This window comes from Meles meles, chromosome 7 (assembly GCF_922984935.1).
Source record: "Meles meles chromosome 7, mMelMel3.1 paternal haplotype, whole genome shotgun sequence".
Lineage (NCBI taxonomy): Eukaryota > Metazoa > Chordata > Mammalia > Carnivora > Mustelidae > Meles > Meles meles.
In genome coordinates, this window is record NC_060072.1 from 53,211,493 (window position 1) to 53,229,674 (window position 18,182).

At 36.3% G+C, this 18,182-nt stretch overlaps 1 protein-coding gene across 1 annotated transcript in view; it reads right to left on the minus strand.

Moving 5' to 3' along the window:
- Window positions 1–17,947, minus strand: part of LOC123946341 (pregnancy zone protein-like) — a 42,731-nt gene extending 24,784 nt beyond the window's left edge. Inside the window, 6 exon segments of the mRNA XM_046011791.1 lie at window positions 1,974–2,032; window positions 5,494–5,557; window positions 6,016–6,243; window positions 7,872–7,990; window positions 7,993–8,032; window positions 17,836–17,947. Coding sequence (XP_045867747.1) covers window positions 1,974–2,032; window positions 5,494–5,557; window positions 6,016–6,243; window positions 7,872–7,990; window positions 7,993–8,032; window positions 17,836–17,895 — 570 coding nt within the window. The 5' untranslated portion in view covers window positions 17,896–17,947.
- Between the last annotated feature and the right edge of the window lie 235 nt (window positions 17,948–18,182).

Here is an 18,182-nt window from a genome sequence, read left to right on the forward strand (position 1 = left end):
AGAAAATAAAGATCAGCATGATACACCAAATATTATCACTATGAATTAATACAGTTCTAGAAAAAAAAAAGAGACTGAAAATTTTAGTTAGGCTGTGACTCATCATTGCTGACAGAGATGTAGTAGGTCATTTTTTTTTAATTTGAAGATAATTTATGAATCACTTTCAGTTTCATAGACCACAAGAATTTTAGGGATAGAAATAGTTAGATTGGCTGGAAGGTACAGGACTTTTGCCTGTAAATATCAATTTTATAAAAAGCTTACTTACTCCATTGACCAAAAATGATTTTCTTTTAGATATGATCCATATTATCTAATACTTTGGGAACTTACTAATTCTTTTCTCCTTTTTATTTATTTCTTTAAGCTTTTGTTGATTTATCTGACAGGGAGGGAGCAAGAAAGAGCACAAACAGGGGGTGGGCCAGAGGAAGAGGGAGAAGCAGGCTCTCTGCTGAGCAAGGAGCAGGATTAGAGCTCCATCCCAGGACTCTGGGATCATGATCTGAGCCAAAGGCAGGTGCTTAATTGACTGAGTCCCCCAGATGTCCCATTTTAAATTCTTTTTTGTTTTTTAAAAAAATTAAAAAAAATTTTTAAGAATTAAAAAAAATTATTTTTATTAACATTTAATGTATTACTTGCCCCAGGGGTACAGGTCTGTGAATCATCAGTCTTACACAATTCACAGCACTCACCAGAGCACATACCCTCCCCAATGTCCATCCCCCAACCACCCTATCCCTACCCCTTCACCACCGCCTGCAACCCTCCGTTTTGTGAGATTAAGAATCTCTTGGTTTGTCTCCCTCCCGATCCCATCTTGTAATAATTCTTTTTTAAATAAGACCATCCCATAAGTGGTTAATTGTAAAACACATAGCTTTCATTAATATCATTGTAAAGCATGAGTAATTGAGGTTTAGATTTGATTCTCTAGAGAAAAAAGAAGTAATGTCAGGGAAGAGACCAAAGCTTCTGGGCAGTTTCAGAAGCTCAGCTATGTCATTTATTTCTGGATAATCTTGCACAAATCTCTCAAACGTTCTCTTTGTTTCCACATCTTAAAATGTGTCTGTTACTCCCTAGGATCTAGGGAGGATTGCATGAGAAAATGTATGTGAGAAAGCTCAAGAAATTATAAAAAATTAGACAATGGTGACTATTTTTATATTTTACTCCTAAGAGGGGCTTCTCCTGCCTCCTGTCGCCTGCTACCCCTCCAGTGACCCCTCCTGACCCCAAGGCTGCCAGGAACTCACCAAATCCAGGGACAACTCATCCTCCCGCCTTACGAACAGAACACTTTTGTCCACACCATGGAGAGCGCACAGGAACTGAGGAGAAGCTGAAACTCTCAGGTGGGCGTGTGAGGCCGGAAGACTGTGGTGGGTGGAAGCTCAAGTCCACCCATGAGAATAGAAGGAAAAGTCAGCCAGCACGACCTCTACCTTTGCAATCCTGCAGTCACCCACCTGTCCCGGGTCATCTTTACCTTAGCCTTCTAGGACTGCCAATGTGTCAAGTCAGGAACCTCTTTTCCCTTCTGCCCTTCACTATTGAAAAAGTTTATTCAATAGCTCAGTCTTATCCTCCAGGCACAACTGATACTCGTAAGTGTAAATAGCTTGTTTGACTTTTAGAGGCCTGTCTTTACCTCTGATCCGTTATAAGGTGATTCTAGGTATTTGCATTTGTCCTTCAGGTTTATGGAACTTCTGAGTCTTAGCATCATACATACACCAAGCAACTGAATTAGTGGAGTAGCACACCATGGACACAAGATTGAATTATGTTTGATGTGGTAGCAATTTGGCATAATTGAAAAAGTATTCTTCTAGGTGCCTGGAGACTTGGCTCTGCCACTAACTTGCTGAGAACCCTTAGGCAACTCATTTAATTTTCTGGACCTCTTTTCTCTGAGGTAAATGGACAACACCTATGGTACCATTATTTGTGTTCAGCCTCACTTTGTTGGCTAGGCAATTTTCAGTCTCAAAGCTCTCTGAATCTCCAATAACTTTGCCATCTGGGAAAACAGTACAGATGAACAATAGAGCAATGGGAGCCATGTCCGACTCCACAGGGAAGGATAAGGAAAAACTGCCTTTTGAGGGGATGTGGAGAAAATGAGAGAAGATGGTCATGAGTCAGAACGCTGTTGCTAGATCTTAACCCAGTTTAGAACTGTACTGACATATTCAATGGCATGGTCTCTTTAATGTCATTCTCATTATTTGGCGACATTAATAGGCTAATGTGTTCCTTTACAACTTCAGTTGTAGAATAAGTAAAATTTCCTTACACTCAAGGCTGTGTCTGATTTTCCACTTAACTAATATGGTAACCAACTTATGTAAGAAGAGCTCAAAGTTATTCTACATATGTATATATGTACAAAATATTTTATAAAGCCTGCTGTACTCAGTTAAAAATTATAGAATAAGGAACTTATATATGTCATATATATAATGATATATAAAAATATAAATTTATATAAATATATATATATAAATATGTAAAGATATATATATAAATCTATATGATGAATGGAAACCATTTCATTTAGACTGCAGGCCAGAGCTGATTCTCAATTAAAATACAGAGCTATAATTTGTAAGATATAATCATAGAACTAACTTTTTTCCCCCAAATATATGTCTTTCTATTGCGGTAAAAACACACATAACATAAAATTCACCATCTTAACCATTTAAAAGTGTACGGTTCAGTAGTGTGAAGTACATTCACATTGTTGTGGAACAGATCTCCAAAGCTTCCTCATGTTGCAGATCTGAAACTATGCTCATTTAACAACTCTCCTGTTTCCCCTCCCCCTGCCCTTAGAACGACCAAGGAAGTGTCATGGCATTCGTATTTTTGTCCCATTGGAGGGATCAAATTTTAACTTAGACCCCTAAAAGGAAATGTTTTTCTCTAACAGGAGGGTAATTTTTTTTTAAAGATTTTATTTATTTATTTGACACAGAGAGAGAGAGAGAGACAGCGAGAGAGGGAACACAAGCGGGGGGAGTGGGAGAGGAAGAAGCAGGCGCCCCACTGAGCAGAGAGCCTGATGTGGGACTCCATCCCAGGATCCCAGGATCATGACCTGAGCTGAAGGCAGATGCCTAACAACTGAATCACCCAGGCGCCCCTAACAGGAGGGTAATTTAATCCTTGTATTGCCATGTCTGGCATGAGCAACAATAGTTAAGAATAGATTGAAGCATCACAAAAATAGAAAGAGAAGTTATGGAAGATTTTTTTCCCCCCAGAGAATATTGGAAGGAAAGTAACCTTTTAGTAATGAAAATGGTGAAGGCTTTGTCATTTAAAATCTGAATTCTGAATTTAAAACAGACTCAGAAATAGTTCTGAATTTAGTAATTTGCACCCTGATGTTAAAACTGCAGAATAGTATAAGAAAAGAATGTGAGTAAGCAATGGAAAAGGTTGAAGTTAGACAAATTGTGAACAGACTTGGTTCTTTTAACTTATAGAGTCAAGGATTTTCTGTACATCTTATGAAGAACAAACTGGTAATGAATAACATAATTACAGTGTGTGATTAAAATAGTTTTATTATAGGGACGCCTGGGTGGCTCAGTTAGTTGGACGACTGCCTTCGGCTCAGGTCATGATCCCGGAGTCCCGGAATCGAGTCCCACATTGGGTTCCCAGCTCTGCGGGGAGTCTGCTTCTCCCTCTGACCTCCTCGCTCATGCTCTCTCTCATTGTCTCTCTCTCAAATAAATAAATAAAATCTTTAAAAAATTGTTTTATTATAAATACTTGTGAATTCATTGAGTATATAAAGAAATTCTTTTCAATTATTGGCCGAGTTACTTGCATTACTTTTTTGTGATGTCTTCATGAAGTAAATAATAAACTCTTCCTCATATTATTATGTAGAGATCTTTTTCTGAATGATGCACAAATTAAAATATCAGGAAAGAAAAATCAGATAAACATGTAATGTTTTAAGACACTCATCTACTTCTAGAAATGTGTTATATATTCCATTATTATAAGAAAATAGAAAAAACAGGCAACATAATGCATTGAATGGAAACAAGGCACACAGTGGGGTCCATTCTCTATATCAAACTCTTCCTATATAAATATTGGGATAATTGATATTCAAAGCTGGCAGCACTCTTTAACGTTTAATTCAAACAAGTGTTAATTTAAAAAAAATATTTTATTTATTAATTTGAGAGAGAGAGAGCATGAGCAGTGGGGAGAATCGGGGGAGAAGCAGAGGGAGAAACAGACTTCCCACTGAGCTAGAAGCCAGAAGTGGGACTCAATCCTAAGACCCTGAGATCATGACCTGAGCTGAAGGCAGACCCCAACCAACTGAACCATCTGGTTGCCCCACAATTGTTAATTGTTGAGAGTACTAATTAGTACCTTCTTTTAAATTAAACCTCTCCTGGTATTGCTTCAATATGGAAAATCAAAAATATAATTGATTTTTTAAATATAATTGGAATTTCTTTATATAATTGGAAAGTTTTACTTTCCAGCTTGATAGAGAAAGGAATTATAAAAAAAATTATAGGGCACTTGGGTGGCTCAGTCGGTTAAACATCTGCCTGTGGCTCAGGTCATGATCCCAGTGTCCTGGGATCAGTGTCCTGGGAGTCTGCTCTCCCTCTGCCCCTCCTCCCACTCATTCTCTCAATCTCTCTCTCTCTCCAATAAATATATAAAATCTTAGAAAACACACACACACATGGCTATGGAAAAAAATACCACCATTGTTAAGTTTAGCTCTGGGTTGAAGTGGAGTTTGGTAAAATACTTCAGAATATTTCAGGCCTTAATTTCAGTTAATTACAAGAATTCTCATGGGTTCTTTTTCTGGTGATTTAAATCCTGACATGATTTAATTGGGATAGAAAATAATCCTGGTTTCCTTTCCCCCAGTTTATTCATGGAGTGCACTCAAATTCACATGTGAGTTTCCCCGTTTCATGCCTGCAGCACACACAGTATGAGTCTTCATTAAGTGTTAAAGGGAGAGAGCCTTTCCAGAGGGAAGAAAGCCTACCCCAGAGTCTGGCATAGGAAAAAGAAAACAGTCCATCATCTTTTTCCTCCCCATTCTCCATGATACTTAACTCTCTTCTCTGCAATACAAAGATTAAAGATGACCAATTCCTATTTATTGTTAGGGTTAAAAAACAGAAGGAAGTTTAGATTTTCAAAGTTTCTAATTTAAATGTCAGATAGAAGAAACACATTAAAGTGGGGAAAAAAAAGTGCCTTCGCAGAGTGCCTGACACACAGGAGGCAATCAAATGTATCTGCTGACTGTGTTGAACAAAAATAATGTTAAAGTCATAAGAAGAATGTTTATTTTCTTTTGTGTCCTTATTATAAAGGGGTAATGAGAGTTATATCCCCATTTGTAAACTGTCACTGAAGTGTGAGGCCAGTTGTGTTGGGAAGGACACGGGGGACAGATTTAAGGATACTCACTGTCTCCTAGCTCTATAGCCACAGCGCGTGTTCCTGATCTGATGATGTTCCCCTTAGCCATGATCTGAAATGAAAATCTACAAAAAAGCAACCTTTTTGAACCCAACACACTTCTCAACATCTTACCACCCATATGAATGGCTTTTGATTCTTTAATCTCTGCTAGAGAGAATGAACTGCATGAAAATGAAAAACATCGTGGGGAACATGGATAAGAAAGGAAGATGGTGATGTATAGGCTAACTACTTTTCCTGGTCCATTAATTTCTTTTTTAAAAGATTTTGTTTATTTATTTGACAGAGCACGACAGCAAGAGAGGGAACACAAGTGAGAGGGAGAAGCAGGCTTCCTGCTGAGCAGGGAGCCTGATGCAGGGCTCAGACTCAGGACCCCGGGATCATGACCTGAGCCAAAGGCAGTTGCTTAACATCTGAGTCACCCAGGGCCACCGCCCCCCCCACCCCCTTAACTACTTTTGTCTACTGATAAACTCCAAATATATTTCGTGTCCTTATTCTTACCAAGTAATAGAAACTGAACTCCTTTGGTTCCCCAATGGCCTCCCCATTGAGTATATAGTATGCCTTGATAATCTGAGTTTGGCCACAGGGCAGGGTACCAGCCACAGGTTCCAGGTGGACATAATTCCCATGTAAGGAGAAAGCATGCATTGCAGTGTGCTGAGCTGTGTGTTGTTCCTCTTGGAGCCATACAGAGTTAAAACACAAGTCAGGTTGCATGTGGTAGGCCTGATAGAACAGAAAAACAAAGAATATTGTCTTGAAATTCTTCACTTAAACTTCCCACCAAAATGAAGAGTTAAAATTTTGTGTCTTCCCTTCTAACATATACTCCCTTCTAACATTCCCTTCTAACATGTGCATCGCCCTCAACCCTGTTGACCACAAAAGAAACAAATGATCACCTTTCCAAATTTTTTTTTTTTTTAAAGATTTTATTTATTTACTTGACAGACAGAGATCACAAGCAGGCAGAGAGGCAGGCAGAGAGAGAGAGGAGGAAGCAGGCTGTCCGCAGAGCAGAGAGCCCGATGCGGGGCTCGATCCTAGAACCCTGGGATCATGACCTGAGCCGAAGGCAGAGGCCCTAACCCACTGAGCCACCCAGGCGCCCCACCTTTCCAAATTTTATTGATTAAAAGGAAATAATCTACAAATTAATCTCCTTTGCCCTAATTCTGCTAAATTGTCACTGATTTATCTCTTCTTCTGTGGCTCAAGGCCAGAGGAACAATAATGTCTCAGTGAGAATGAGAAATAAATGTAGCAAGCAGAAAAGGAGATATTTAGATAATAGAAATCCCTTGTAAGTTGCTTTCGTTAAAATTATGTTATGTGTATTAATGTAATATTCTATAACTGTAAGAGCTTCAAATTATTTATAAATAATCCCGACAAATTTTCAAATTTTCATCTATGCTTCTAATCACTCTTATGACTTTTTATTTTTAAGACCTTGTAGTTTCTGGACCTTTAAACATTGCAAGTGTTATTTACCAGATAATTCCATTTATTTTCCCTGCAGTGGTTGCTCCTGAGCTATTTTATGGGTATATTTACTTTCTTTTTCTGAATTTACTAGGTATATTTTGTGGGCCTTTCTATTTGCTCTCATGATAAAGTCCCCCCCCCCTTTTTATTATTGCTCTTAAATATATCATACTAAAAATTTACAGCTCTGTTACCTCTATCACTATAGAGTTTTAAATATAGGGACACTCTACTCATCTTTTCAATCTTAGGGATGAGCAACTATCTAGTACATAAAAAACATTAAGCATCCTTCCATATTTAAAATTGAATTAGCATGTGAACTTTGGAAAATGGAAATAATTTCAATGTTACTTATCTAAGCTGGAATCAATAAATCATTGTCTTTCACCACTTCTTTGTTTGAGATTACAAGCACAAAATCTTTTTGGTTGTAGAAATCTTTTGATTGTCACCATTTGACAATATATATTAAGTGTGTGTGGGTTCTGATGACTCTTAAAATTATCTGAGTGGACATAGAAAAAAAACATAAAACAAATTACATGAATTATTACCTATTGAAGAACTGATATGGTTCTGGACCTGGACCAAATCCTATGAGACTTTTTTTGGCATAATATATAAAAGTTTAAAGATAATGCTAATGAAATGATCAGACACTTTGACAGTATCTCTTCTACTGTTTTTGTTATTTGTAATTAAATTTTTAATTCCCAAGTTTAGCTCTAAGTTGGGCAGCTTCTTATTTCTCTCTCTCAAATATAGTATGTGTGTGCTTCCTCACTTCTGAATAAATGATAGTTATACTAAGAAGGTTTTTCTTTGTCCTCAGGTTTTCTTTTTTTTTTTTCTTTCATACTTACCATGACAGAAATTTTGTTAGCCAAGATAGTAGTAGTATTGATTGAAAACTGAACAAGACCCTGGTCATTGGTAGCTGCATTGTAAAGATAATTTGCTTCATTTGCAGAGGTGAAGAAAGTTTACTGGGGATGGGCACATCTTTCCCATCCACCAGAAGCACCTAAAGAAGAAAATAATTTGATAAATTATGTGGATACTATTCAGAGAAGACAGAACTCATGGGAACAAATTCTTTTGCTACCATAACTGAAAGAAAAAGTAAAAGCAAATCCAGAAAGAAACCCTTCCATATTTACTACAAAATTTATATTTTCCCCCATTTGTAACCTCATGTCTTTTACCTTTTTCTCCTTTTTATTTTTGATCCTCAGGTCTTTTTCATCTCATGCAACAAACCACATAAGCTGCCCCACAAAAAGTGCTTTTTTTTTTTTGAGAAAAATTATATGTAATTTAAAGAAATAATTATGGAATGGGTAAATAATTATAAATGCTTAAAAAAGAGGTAAAATTATTAGTTAAAATTAACATGTAAACATTAAGTATGAAAGTAATTTAATAATAATGCCCATAAAATGTACGCTATTATAGTTCCTCTGTCTAAAATTAAAACTACACATATCTGGTCTAGACATATGGGAAGGGAAAGAAAAAAGAGAGATAGAGGGAAGCAAACCATAAGACAAGTCTTAATGATAGAGAACAAACTGAGGGATGATGGAGGGTGGTGGGTAGTGGGTGCTGGATGGGCTTGATGGGTGAGGGGTTTAAGGAGGGCACTTGTGGTGAGCACTGGGAGTTATATGAAAGTGATGAATCATAAAATTCTACTTCTGAAACCAATATTACATTATATGTTAATTAAAATTTAAATAAAAATTTTAAAGAGAAAAAAATAAAAACAAAACCACTTATCTGTTTCCAAATAGAACAGCAGGTGTAAAGGAGGATACAGGTAGCCATAAACTGAGACTTATTTGTGAGAAAGTCTTTTAAAATTCTGATGTTGTCTGGGTATCAGTGGATATATATTTAAAGCCAGATGGGTGGTAGAAACGTTTGACATAATAATTAACTCATATCATATTAAGCATCTTCATTAGCTATATGTTTTGGAAAGAAATAATATCTCTGATTCCCCCAACACTACAGTATGTGCTTGCACCTTTTGTCAGTGACATTTACAAAAGAAAGTAGTTTTGCTTGGCTTCATGGTTTGGGTCATATTAATTAGCTGATATCATTAACTAGTTGTAGGCTACATCACTGTGCCCCAAAGATAGGTGCAATTGGATATTTCATTACTTGTGAATTGCAATATAGTCTACCTGTCCAAAATAGGGGATTCTTCATCTAAAGTGTGAATCCACTTTCACAAACTTGAGTCTGGTTACAATCTTTGTGATTTTATCGGTTCTATTTCCAGTAAATACTAGGTTTAGGAATATGTTGAGACGAGTAAGTTCTCTTGGAAGTTATTTTAGTACTAAAATTCATTTCCTTCCACCTTTCTATGACCCTTATTATGTTATGGAAAACAAACAAATGTTTATTGTTTCACTTCCTACGTTAATTCAGAGTTCAAACCTGTTCCCTCTTCTCTGATCTTGGCTTCCACTTTAAGTTGCATTTCATAACCCATGTTTTTAACCTGGAGTATGTTTGATTTTACTTCTTGGGTGATGCAGCCATTGCTGTTGAGCTGAGAGAAATTTAAAAAAAAATTGATAAATGCCATACTGATTAACACTAATAGTCACTAAATCTATTATTTTCTTTCTGATGCCAAAACAACTTCTTTGGGTTTAACATGTTAATCAGGGGTGCCTGGATGGCTCAGTGGGTTAAGCCTCTGCCTTCAGCCTGGGTCATGATCTCAGGGTCCTGGGATTGAGCCCCATCCCCTGCCCCCCCCCGCCTGCTTCTCTGCCTACTTGTGATCTCTCTCTCTCTCTGTCAAATAAATAAATAAAATCTTAAAAAAAAATGTTAATCAACCTTCAGGAATTTAATATTCACATCTACTCTATAATCTCTAAGAGTTAGTCTTCAAAATGAGAATTTTATTGACCAGGAAGAGAAATTATTTTTCCTTTTTGGTGGGAGATATTTTGGGATAAGCTTACTCCAATGTCCTCTTTTCAGTGAGTGAAATGGGGTAGCTCAGTGATTGTCAACACTGATAGCCCCTAGAGAGAAAACTGTAAACTAACCTATTGACTGAATTTCTCACAGAACTCTTGCTTTTGGCAATAAGCAGGATGAAATAATTTTCTGCCAATGATTACAGTTGCAAGTCCGGGGACAGGTTTCTCATAGGTATATCTGTCACATAAGAAATACATTAGGAACTGCAAAAAGGTATCTATATTTTTCACCACTGACCTACCACAGATCAAACAATTACTCTCTGTAGTTCCTTACACTTCTTTACCATTTTGGGCTCATATCAACTGAAATATGCCTGGAAAATGTCTTTATCAAGAGATACTACTCATTAAACCATTTGAAATTTTGCTGCAATGTACAATCAATTTTCCTTCAGGATTTAAAAAATGTCTTCCTTTTAGCCTATTTTTTATCATTCTTTTTATTCTGTCATTATAAAATCAAAACTTGTTGTTTATACCAAATGAGAAAACTTAGATAATAAATAGAACATAAATAAACAAATAAATAATAGAAATTATAAACCCAACATAATAATAACATGCTCACACACACACACACACACACACACACACACACGAAGAAAGAGCCCTGATAAAACCTAACAATCATGAGCTATATTAAAAACAAATTGTGTGTGTGTGGGTGCACTCTATATTTCTATTAGTTTTCTCTTTCTTATTAAAAATGGAATGATTAGTAATCAAATTGTTTTGGGCATTATTTTTCTTTCTTATTTGTAAATGCCTCAAATATCAATTAGAGCAACTTATTCTGAAATCCCTTTCTAAGATACAGATATCATCCTAGGATGCCATTAAATTAAGCAATTAATTCCTTGGTCATGACTCCAAGACAGAATTGAGGCAGAGGTCCAGATGCTTTGATGCTTCCAATATATAATATTCAGATGGGTATATGTTTGTTTTTCTTTTACCCTGGCTAGTTCTTCTGCTACTGATGATTTGTAGGAAATGAGTTTTAATTCTCAAGGTTGAAATGAATTGTAAGAGTTATTTGTAACTGCAAAAGGCTAAAGAAGAAAGGAATCCTACAAGACAGAAAAAATTTTCAAAAATAGCATTAGTAAGTCCTTCACTATCAATAATTACTTTAAATGTAAATTATCCAATAAAAAACAAAGGGGGTGAATGGATTAAAAACCCAAGATCCAGGTATATGCTATCGACAAGAGATACACTTTAGATTTAAAGACACATATAGGCCAAAAGTGAAGAGAAAGAAAAAAGATATTCCATAAAAATGTTGAAAAACAAAAACAAAACTGGCAGCATCACGTTACCTGATTTCAAGCTCTACTACAAAACTGTGATCACCAAGACAGCATGGTACTGGCATAAAAACAGACACATAGACCAGTGGAACAGAGTAGAGAGCCCAGATATGGACCCTCAATGCTATGGTCAAATAATCTTCAACAAAGCAGGAAAAAATATACAGTGGAAAAAAGACAGTCTCTTCAATAAATGATGCTGGGAAAATTGGACATCTATATGTAGAAGAATGAAACTCGACCATTCTCTTACACTGTACACAAAGATAAACTCAAAATGGATAAAAGACCTCAACGTGAGACAGGAATCTATCAGAATCCTAGAGGAGAACATAGGCAGTAACCTCTTTGATATCAGCCACAGCAACTTCTTTCAAGATGTGTCTCCAAAGGCAAAGGAAACAAAAGCAAAAATGAACTTTTGGGACTTCATCAAGATCAAAAGCTTCTGCACAGCAAAGGAAACAGTCAACAAAACAAAGAGACAACCCACGGAATGGGAGAAGATATTTGTGAATGACAGTATAGACAAAAGGTTGATATCCAGGATCTATAAAGAACTTCTCAAACTCAACACACACAAAACAGATAATCATATCAAGAAATGGGCCGAAGATATGAACAGACATTTCTCCAATGAAGACATACAAATGGCTATCAGACACACGAAAAAATGTTCATCACTCACCATCAGGGAGATTCCAATTAAAACCACATTGAGATACCACCTTACACCAGTTAGAATGGCCAAAATTAGCAAGACAGGAAACAACGTGTGTTGGAGAGGATGTGGAGAAAGGGGAACTCTCTTACACTGTTGGTGGGAATGCAAGTTAGTGCAGCCACTTTGGAGAACAGTGTGGAGATTCCTGAAGAAATTAAGAATAGAGCTTCCCTATGACCCTGCAATTGCACTGCTGGGTATTTACCCCAAAGATACAGATGTAGTGAAAAGAAGGGCCATCTGTACCCCAATGTTTATAGCAGCAATGGCCTCAGTCACCAAACTGTGGAAAGAACCAAGATGCCCTTCAACGGACAAACGGATAAGGAAGATGTGGTCCATATACACTATGGAGTATTATGTCTCCATCTGAAAGAAGAATACCCAACTTTTGTCTCAACGTGGATGGGACTAGAAGAGATTATGCTGAGTGAAATAAATCAAGCAGAGAGAGTCAATTATCATATGGTTTCACTTATTTGTGGAGCAAAACAAATAACATGGAGAACATGTGGAGATGGAGAGGAGAAGGGGGTTGAGGGAAATTGGACGGGGAGATGAACCATGAGAGAGTATGGACTCTGCAAAACCATCTGAGGGTTTTGAAGGGGCAGGGGTGGGAGGTTGGGGGAGCCAGGTGATGGGTATTATGGAGGGCACGTATTACATAGAGCATTAGGTGTGATGCATAAACAATGAATTCTGTTACGCTGAAAAGAAAAAAAAAAGGATGAGGTCTTGCCATTTACAACAACATGGTTGAATCTGGAGGGTATTATGCTAAATAAAATAAACAGAGAAACAGATACTGTATAATTTCACTTATATATGGAATCTGGAAAACGAAAAATGAATAAACAAACAAAAGGCAGAATCAGATTTATTCATGCAGAGAAAAAAACTGATGATTGCTAGAGGGGATGGACAAAATGGGTGAAAGGAAATGGGAGACAAAGGCTTCCAGTTATGGAATGAATAACTCATGTAAGTAAAATGCACAGCAAAAGGAATATATTCAGTGACATTTTAATCATGTTATATGGTGACAGATGGTAGCTATACTTGGACTGAGCTCAGTATATAACATATAAACATATAAAATATATGCATATGACATATTAAATTATCAGATCCCTATATTGTACAAATGAAACTAATGTCACATTATGTGTCACTGATACTCAAATAAAAAAATAGAAAGCATACCAAAAAAACAAGTCACCCAAATCAGAAAAGAAGTAAAACTACAACTATTTGCAGAGGACATAATATAATATATAGAAATCCCTCTAACAACATCATACACTCAAAAAAACTGTTAGTACTAATAAACCCATCCCATAAAGTTGCAGGATACAAAAATCAACATACAAACCCAGCTGTGTTTCTGTACACTAACAATGGACTGTATGAAAAAGAAATGAAGAAAACAATCCTATCTACAATAGCAACAAAAAGAATAAAAGACTTAGTAATACACTTAACCAAGAAGGTGAAAGACTTGTACACTTACAAAACATCAATGAAAGAAAGTAGTCACAAATAAATGGAAAGGCATCCTATGTTCATGGATTGGAACACAACATTAAGATATCCATACTACCCAAGGCAATCTCCAGATTCAAAGCAGTCCCAATCAAAATTGTAATGGCATTCTTTACAGGAATAAAAAAAAAATCTTAAAATTCGTATAGAATAACAAATGACCCTAAATACTCAAAACAGTCGTGAGAAAAAAGGAAAAGCTTTTTCTCTTTTCAATGGATCAAAGCCCAGAAATAAATTCATTTATATATATTCCATTGGTCTTTGAAAAGCGTGCCAAAAATACATAGTGAGGATAGTATCTTCAACAAAATTGTCAGGAAAACTGGATACCCATATGCAAAAGAATGAAATTAAACCCTTATGTTATACCATACACAATTATTGACTCAAAACAGATTAAAGACTTAAATGTAGGAACTGAAATTATAAAATTTCTATCAAAAATATAGGGAGAAACTTTACGATACTGGTCATTATGCACATTGTTGATGGAAATGTAAAATGGTGCAGTAACAATGAAAAACAGTGTGGAGTTTTCTCAAAAAATTAAAAACAGAGATTATTTCAGGTTTTAAAAATCTGTTCTTACACTGCACCAAGAGGATCTATGACTTATCTATGCAAAATACTCCAGGAATAAATGAACATCATGGGGAGAAAAGGAGGTTAAAGATTTTTATTTTTACTTATTTATTTGTTTGACAGAGAGAGAAAAATACAAGTAGGCAGAGCAGCAGACAGAGGGAGAAGGAGAAGCAGGCTCCCTATTAGCAGGGAGCCTGATGCAGGGCTCAATCCCAGGTCCGTGGAATCATAACCTGAGCTGAAGACAGATGCTAAATGGACTGAACCACCCAGGCACCCTGAGGGTAAGGACCTTTAAAGCTTTATTATATTTACAGATTCCCATGGCTTATTAAAAAGCTTTGGAGAAAAAAATTGGAAGGGGGAGAATAAATGGAACAAAATTGACAAAATTTCATAATTTTTATCATGGTTGATGGGTACATGATTTTCATTTTACTATTTTGTTAACTTTTGCATTCAGTTGAAAATTTCCATTGTAGAGAGTTGGAACAAAAGGGTACACTTGAGTCATAATAACTGAAAGCAATGAGTAAACAGCATTTTTAGAAAGACTGAGGAAACTTGATTGTAAAATAAGATTTAGTTTAGGGAAATTACTTTTAATGTTGTAAAGTGTCATAATGGCATCATGACTATTAGGGGAAAATGTCAGTAAATTTTAGAGGTACCTAGTACTGCATCTAGGGCAAAATGTCATGATCTTTGTAATTTATCCTGAAATATTAAAGCAAAGAAAATATTGTAGCAAATATAGAATGATGCCAATTATTAAAATCATGATTGGGGGGGTCCTCTATTCCTTTGTATATTTGAAAAATTTAGTAATAAGCAGTTGAAATAAGTCGGTGAAATAATCTTTTAATTTTTATAATTCTGTGGAAAGTTAACTTCTAATTATATATATGATGACTCAAAATTGAGGCAAAATATGAAATTTCAGACAAAAGCAATTTAACTCATATCCCACATACTGATATGTTCACATTTTCATCCAGGATACTGATTATCTTTGGCACCTGAACTTTGACCTCAAACTTGGGAAGCACTGTTGATAGAGATAATGGAACTAAGGAGACTGGTGAACATTTAATGGAAATACAAATATTTCATGTCTACAACTTTCCCAAAATAATACCCTGAAATGCTAGATCCATTTTTCTTTTTTTTTTTTTTAAAGATTTTATTTATTTGACAGACAGAGATCACAAGTAGGCAGAGAGGCAGGCAGAGAAAGAGAGAGGGAAGCAGGCTCCCTGCTGAGCAGAGAGCCCAATGCAGGACTCGATCCCAGGCCCCTGAGATCATGACCTGAACCGAAGGCAGCGGCTTAACCCCCTGAGCCACCCAGGCAACCTAGATCTATTTTTCAAGTGCCAACTTTAAGATGATAAGTTTTAACAATTCATGCAAAATTTAAATGACTTTATGATCACAGCAGATCTCAATGACACTATCAAGGGATGTTGGCTCCACTGCAATAAGAATTTTGATACTCAGCAAAGTATAACTTGCTACTGAAAATTAAGCTCTTGTGAGTTTCTGATGCACAGAATTACGATGGTTTTACAAACCGCTCAAGTTGATTTCTTTTTTTTTTTTAATTTTTTTTTTATTTTATTTATTTGACAGAGAGAGAGAGATCACAAGTAGGCAGAGAGGTAGGCAGAGAGAGGAGGAAGCAGGCTCCCTGCGGAGCAGAGAGCCCGACGCGGGGCTCGATCCCAGGACCCTGAGATCATGACCTGAGCCGAAGGCAGCGGCTTAATCCACTGAGCCACCCAGGCGCCCCTCAAGTTGATTTCTAACCCAAGTTCAACATACCTATGGGAGATTCAGAAAGTCTAAGTGAGAGCACGGTATGAACCAAAAAGTTATGTCCTTTTCAGTTTTCAGAATGCATACCAAATTCTTCTACAGTGAAGGGGTGCTCTATCCTCTCACCTGATTCCTTCTGTACGATCAGCTTGTAAGAACCCTAAATGGGCTCAGATAAGAGAGGAAAGGCCAGCTGTTGGAGGCCACTCTCCAACCTGAGACTCTGCCATTGTCAAATTTGATTTCTTTTTGGGTCATAAACAAGGAGCTAGTGGAGTAATTATGTAGCCATAATAGTCCTTGAACCATTGGGGTTGGTAACTGGCCTTGCCTTCAGAAGAGATAAACACAGAAGAAAGATAAAATAGAATAAACCTGACATTTGGGAGTAGGAAATTTTAGATCTGAAAGGATTTTTTTAATAGTAACTCATCTGTAAGGAATATCAGAACTTCTAACTTTAAATGTGTTGATTTCTTTGTATGAGACTCTTTCTGTTGCTTACTTCAAGGTATACCAGGGGAATCGATATGAAAAAAGGAAAGAAGCGATGTGATTAGAATTTCACCAAAGGCTGTGATTTCAGACTCATGATTCAATAGCTTACTTAGGAAAAATAATATCTGTTGTAAGATATAATAATATTTAACCTGAAACATTAGAGAACTAGAATTACTTAGGGAAACCAGGAAATAGTTCTAAGAAAAGCATAAGTATCCACAACAATAAATAGTTCTAAGAAAAGCACAAGTATTACACTACAATCATTGTGTTGTCATTTCCTTGAAAAATATTATTGGTGAATAAGTTTTCTTAATATTTACTAATTTATTAATATTATTTACTAGTAATTAAGTACTGAGGGTAAAGAATACGATTATACCGTTTAGTTGTATAAATTAAGAAATGGATATTAATAGAGTGATATGTTATTATAATTATGACCAAATAGGAATAGAGTTCTCAGAATGATTTGGTTAACAGTTAACCAAGAGTATTTTTTCTAATTTAAAAATTGTGTTTATTTTATTTTATTTTTTCAGTGTTTTCATAGTAGCTTTATTCCTTTGCCTTGTTGAAAGCTGATTAGCAATAAAAAGATCTGTGTATAATGTATATTCTATATTATATCTATGCTACATTATGTATTAATATATATTATAGAAAAAAATATAAAATATACATATATGTGTTTACTACCATATTACAGTATTGCCTACTACAGATAGATGGAGAGATAAAGTCACAATCAATGAAAGTCTTCATGCTTTAATTAATCATAAACTCCTTGAGAGTATGGCTATGGATAGCGCCTAACTTTTTAATTTTGTCTCTTCATTATGTTTAATGTATTGTGTTCACAGCAATAAATCTAGCTATTGTCAAATGATTACTTACTGTACAAGAGAAATAGCTTCCTCATCTCTCACCATTCAGTTAGGCCTTCCATAAGGCTCTGGATCTGTGCTGTGGCTGGAGCCTAGGTTCCGAAAGGAATGTTTTTGTCTTCTTGCTTTTCCTGGGCCTTCCTGCTCCCACTTGGGTGACCACTCCCACCCAACCCTGCACCAAAACCATAACTCTAAAGATACTTACCAGTTCATTCAGGGGGTGAAAATTCTCATCCAGAGACAATATGGAATTTTACTGAAAAAGAAATTCCCTGGTAAGACTCAGGCATGATAAATCAGGGAATGTGAGTGATAAGGCAGGAAGCTAAGATATGGGGATTTTGCAAGTTTCCTCTTCAAAACCTGCTGAGGGGAGTCCTCTCCTTGTCAGCACTGCCCCCAACTGAGGGAAATAGAGGAATTTTCTGTCATACCTGTCTGTCCTCGTTTATAGATGGGTTTGTCTGTCTGGGCAAAGACCAGACTTTGAGCATTCTTTACCAGCACTGTGTTCCTCTTCCTAAAGTCTTGTGTTGATCCCTTTATCTGGACATTGAGGAATGCCACCTGTGAAGAGGATGAGATCGTTGGGAGCTACGGAACAAAGAACAATCTTCTCCCTCCCAATCCTTCATCCATGACTGTTTTCTGTCTCTCAGCCACACAAAGTGCTAAGTAAGTAGAAATATTTCTGTAGAAATGCTTGAAGATAATAATATAAAATATAGGGGAAATAGATCAGTAAGAGCAAACATCAGTGGGACCCAAATCCCCATATAGC